This window comes from Mandrillus leucophaeus, unplaced genomic scaffold (genome assembly GCF_000951045.1).
Source record: "Mandrillus leucophaeus isolate KB7577 unplaced genomic scaffold, Mleu.le_1.0 Scaffold104, whole genome shotgun sequence".
NCBI classification, from domain to species: domain Eukaryota; kingdom Metazoa; phylum Chordata; class Mammalia; order Primates; family Cercopithecidae; genus Mandrillus; species Mandrillus leucophaeus.
The window spans coordinates 66,411-70,207 of NW_012098543.1; the positions used below are offsets into that span (position 1 = coordinate 66,411).

The 3,797-nt window shown below is 57.6% G+C and overlaps 1 protein-coding gene across 1 annotated transcript in view; it reads left to right on the forward strand.

Moving 5' to 3' along the window:
- LILRB3 (leukocyte immunoglobulin-like receptor, subfamily B (with TM and ITIM domains), member 3) overlaps window positions 1-3,257 on the forward strand; it is a 59,166-nt gene extending 55,909 nt beyond the window's left edge. The window contains 6 exon segments of the mRNA XM_011979486.1: window positions 905-1,021; window positions 1,301-1,376; window positions 1,456-1,493; window positions 1,718-1,770; window positions 2,655-2,810; window positions 2,890-3,257. Of these exon segments, the coding sequence (XP_011834876.1) occupies window positions 905-1,021; window positions 1,301-1,376; window positions 1,456-1,493; window positions 1,718-1,770; window positions 2,655-2,810; window positions 2,890-3,036 (587 nt within the window). The 3' untranslated portion in view covers window positions 3,037-3,257.
- Window positions 3,258-3,797: the final 540 nt, after the last annotated feature.

Consider the following 3,797-nt stretch of genomic DNA (forward strand, 5'->3'; position numbering starts at 1 on the left):
CCTGGTGAGTCACTGAGGCCTCTTGGGGAGCGCGGCCTCCCCCAGGGCAGTCTGAGTCTCCCGAAGGATCCCATTCCCCTCCCCTCAAGGACAGGCTTGTGTCCCAGGGACTCTGAGGCTGGGCTGGTGAGGAGTAGGGGGTTCGAGGCAGAGGGAGGTGTTGGGGTCCAGCTTGGGGGAGGAGCCAGGCTGATATAGGGGAGCAGGGCAGCGCCAGCTCTCACTTCTCTGTCCTGACCCAGGAGGCCTTGAGGACCAGCCCCTCAACCCCTCAGGGTCAGGCCCCCAGAGTGGTGAGTGGGGGCTCTGAGAGGAAGGTGGGCGGGGTCCAGGGGAGGCAGACGTGGCTTCTGTCCTAGGTTCAGGCCCCTCTGGAGATGGTGACGTGGACAGGCCCCTCCCCTGCCTGGGCCTCAGTTTCTCCAGGTGTAAAGGAGAGAGGCCTGTGGGTGGGAAAGTTCCTTTCAGCTCTGACCTCCTGAGAGAGGAGAACTCCCAGGGAAGCCTCCCAGGACCCGATTCCGCAGGGGCCTGTCCTGTCCCACCTGCAGCAGTGACGGTGACCTGGGGCAGGGGAGGGGAGCAGCGCTGTGGTTCAGGACGGTCAGGCTCTTTCCCTGCATCTCTGGGGCTCAGCTCTGGTGCAGGGAACAAGGGCTGCGGGTCAGACTCCCGGGTTCCCTTCCCAGCTCTGCTGCTTCCTGGCTGGGGGTCCTGGGGCAGGCAATTACCCTCTCTGAGCCTCAGTTTGTGCATCTGTGAAATGGGTTGTGAGGGCGGCAATTCCATGTTGCACAACTGCTTGTAAGGGTTGGAGGTCTTGAAGGAAAGACCTGGCACGCGCCTGCACACAGTAGGTGCTCACATCAGTGACGTCATTTCCACTCCTGTTACCATGCTCAAGGTCTGGGGAGATACCTGGAGGCTTTGATTGGGGTCTCGGTGGCCTTCGTCCTGCTGCTCTTCCTCCTCCTCTTCCTCGTCCTCCGACGTCAACGTCAGAGCAAACACAAGATATCGGGTGAGTAGGGAATTGTGGGACCCATGGGCCCACAGAGGGTGCACCAGCCAGAGGGAACCCAAACACACGGGGTGTCAGTTTAGAAAACCGGTTCCAGGGAAACGTAATGTCAGCATGCATTTACAAACTTCAGTATTCATGGAGTTTTTTTCTATCTCATAAAATATTTGAAACATCGATGCAGGAATATTTTTAGTTTTCCTTCTTCCCCTCAAGTTGCATGTGTAGAATGGGGGTTCTAATGTTCCCAGGGCTGAGACTCTGTCCATCTTCACCCAGACCAGAGGAAGACTGATTTCCAGCGTCCTGCAGGGGCTGCGGAGCCAGAGCCCAAGGACAGGGGCCTGCTGAGGAGGTAATTGTGCCTGAAGACCCCAGACTCCCACCCGCCAGAGCCCATATACTGCCCCTCACACTCCCGTGTCCTCCCCCAGGTCCAGCGCAGCTGCTGACGTCCAGGAAGAAAATCTCTGTAAGAGAAAGACAAGGGACAAATGGGGGTGCTGGGGAGACCCAAAATTTCAGTAGCAACAGGGAGGGGCTGGGAAGGGTCTGGGGCTCCGTGGAAGATGGTCTCGCCCCCCACTGTGGGACCTCCCTGGATCTCAGTGGCCCTAGTGGGAGCTGGGCAGGGGCCGGCGGGACTCAGAGGTCTCAGGGAACCTTCCCAGGACCTTCCTTGCTCTGTCCCTGCAGATGCTGCCGTGAAGGACACACAGCCTGAGGACGGGGTGGAGCTGGACAGTCAGGTGAGACCTCGCCCCTGTCCCGGGCACCAAAGGCCTCCTGGTGCCAGATCTAATCCTGCAGGACTTCTCTGTCCTCCTTCCCCTGGCTCTCAGCATCGTCACAGTGGACCCCTCCTTGTCCAGCACGCTGCCTCCCGCCTGCTGTGACCTCACTCTCTCCTGGTGTCCTGGGACCTCCCGGGCCTCCTCCTGGGTCCCCTTCTCGCTCCTCCTCCTCTGTTTGGCCGTCTGGTGGTTAGAGCGCTCCCCAGGCCTCAGGAGGATGAGGAATAGATGAACCACCCGGGTCCCCTGGGCTCCCTCCATTCATTCATCCAGCGAGTGTTCCCAGGAGCTCACTGTGGATCGGGCTCCCTGTGGGAGCTGCAGACACAGCAGGGATCAGAGCCGCCCCCGCCTCCTGAGCTCACCTCGTGGTGGGAAACAAAATGCAAATAAATGCATGTGTGCAGGAGTGCAACGTGCTGTAAGAAACATAAACCAGGGAAAGGGCAGAGAGTGTGGGGCAGTGGGGCCAGTCTGAATGTAAGGGGAGGGCTGTCTGCTCAGCTGTCATCTGAGAAGCCTGGACGGAGGGGGCCACAGGATCCTCTAATGGACAAGCCCCTGCAGACAGAAGAAACAGCCGTGCAAAGGCCCCGAGGCAGCAGCAAGCTCTTGCAGGAAGGTGGGCATTAGGCTGCAGCCAAATGGGCAAAGTCAGAGTGAGGAGGAGAGGCCAGAACCACAGGGAGGGAGCGGCCAGACCCTCCACGGCCTTAGGGCATCCCTGAGATTCCATCAGGAAAGGGATGTAATCAGATCACCCTGGGAACAGTGGGGAAAATTGACTCCAGGAGGTCAGGGGGATTCAAGGACACCCCCCACCAGTGTCTCTCCAGCAGAGACCACCCGATGAAGACCCCCAGACAGTGACATACGCCCAGGTGAAACACTCCGGACCTAGGAGAGAAATGGCCTCCCCTCCCTCCTCACTGTCCGAGGAATTCCTGGACACAAAGGACACACAGGCGGAAGAGGACAGGCCGATGGACACTCAGGCTGGTCCTTTCCTCTCCAGGCCCCCAGGCCTCCCCCACCCCCATCACATTCCTTCCCTCTCACTCTCCCCCACTGCAGGCTGCTGCATCTGAAGACCCCCAGGATGTGACCTACGCCCAGCTGCAGAGCTTGACCCTCAGACGGGAGGCAACTGAGCCTCCTCCAACCCAGGAAGGGGAATCTCCAGCTGAGCCCAGCGTCTACGCCACCTTGGCCATCCACTAGCCCGGAGGGGACCCAGACCCCACACTCAGCAGAAGGAGACTCGGGACTGCTGAAGGCACAGGAGCTGCCCCCAGTGGACACCAGTGAACCCCAGTCAGCCTGGACCCCTAACACAGACCACGAGGAGACGCTGGGAACTTGTGGGACTCACCAAAGATGACTAATACCGTCGCATTTTGGAAATAAAGCAACAGACTTCTCAATAATCAATGAGTTAATAAGAAAAAAAAAAAAAAAAACAGACGTAAAGGCCAGGTGTGGCACTTGGGAGGCCGAGTCGGGAGGATTCCTTGAACACGAGAGGTTTAGGCTGCTGAGGCTGCAGTGAGCTATGACTGTGCCACTGCACTCCAGCCTGTGTGACAGAGGGAGACAAAGAAAAAAGAGTGAGTGAATGTTTTAAATTCAATGATAATGTCAATATTACACATCGAACTTATGAAATGGGAAAATTAAGAAGCATAGCCAGGTGCAGTGGCTCACGTCTGTAATCCCAATACTTTGGGAGGGTCAGTGGGGAGGGTGGCTCGCGCTCGGGAGTTCGAGTCAGTCTGAACAGCATAGTGAGACCCCATCTCTACAAAAAATAAAACTAGTCCGGCATGTGGCACACACCTGTAGTGCCAGCTACTGGAGAGGCTGAGGCGGGAGAATCACTTTGGGCACAGGAGGTTGAGGCTGCAGTGAGCCAAGATGGTACCACAGCACTTCAGTCTGAGCAACAGTGAGACCCTGTCTCAAAAAAAAAAAAAAAAAAAAAA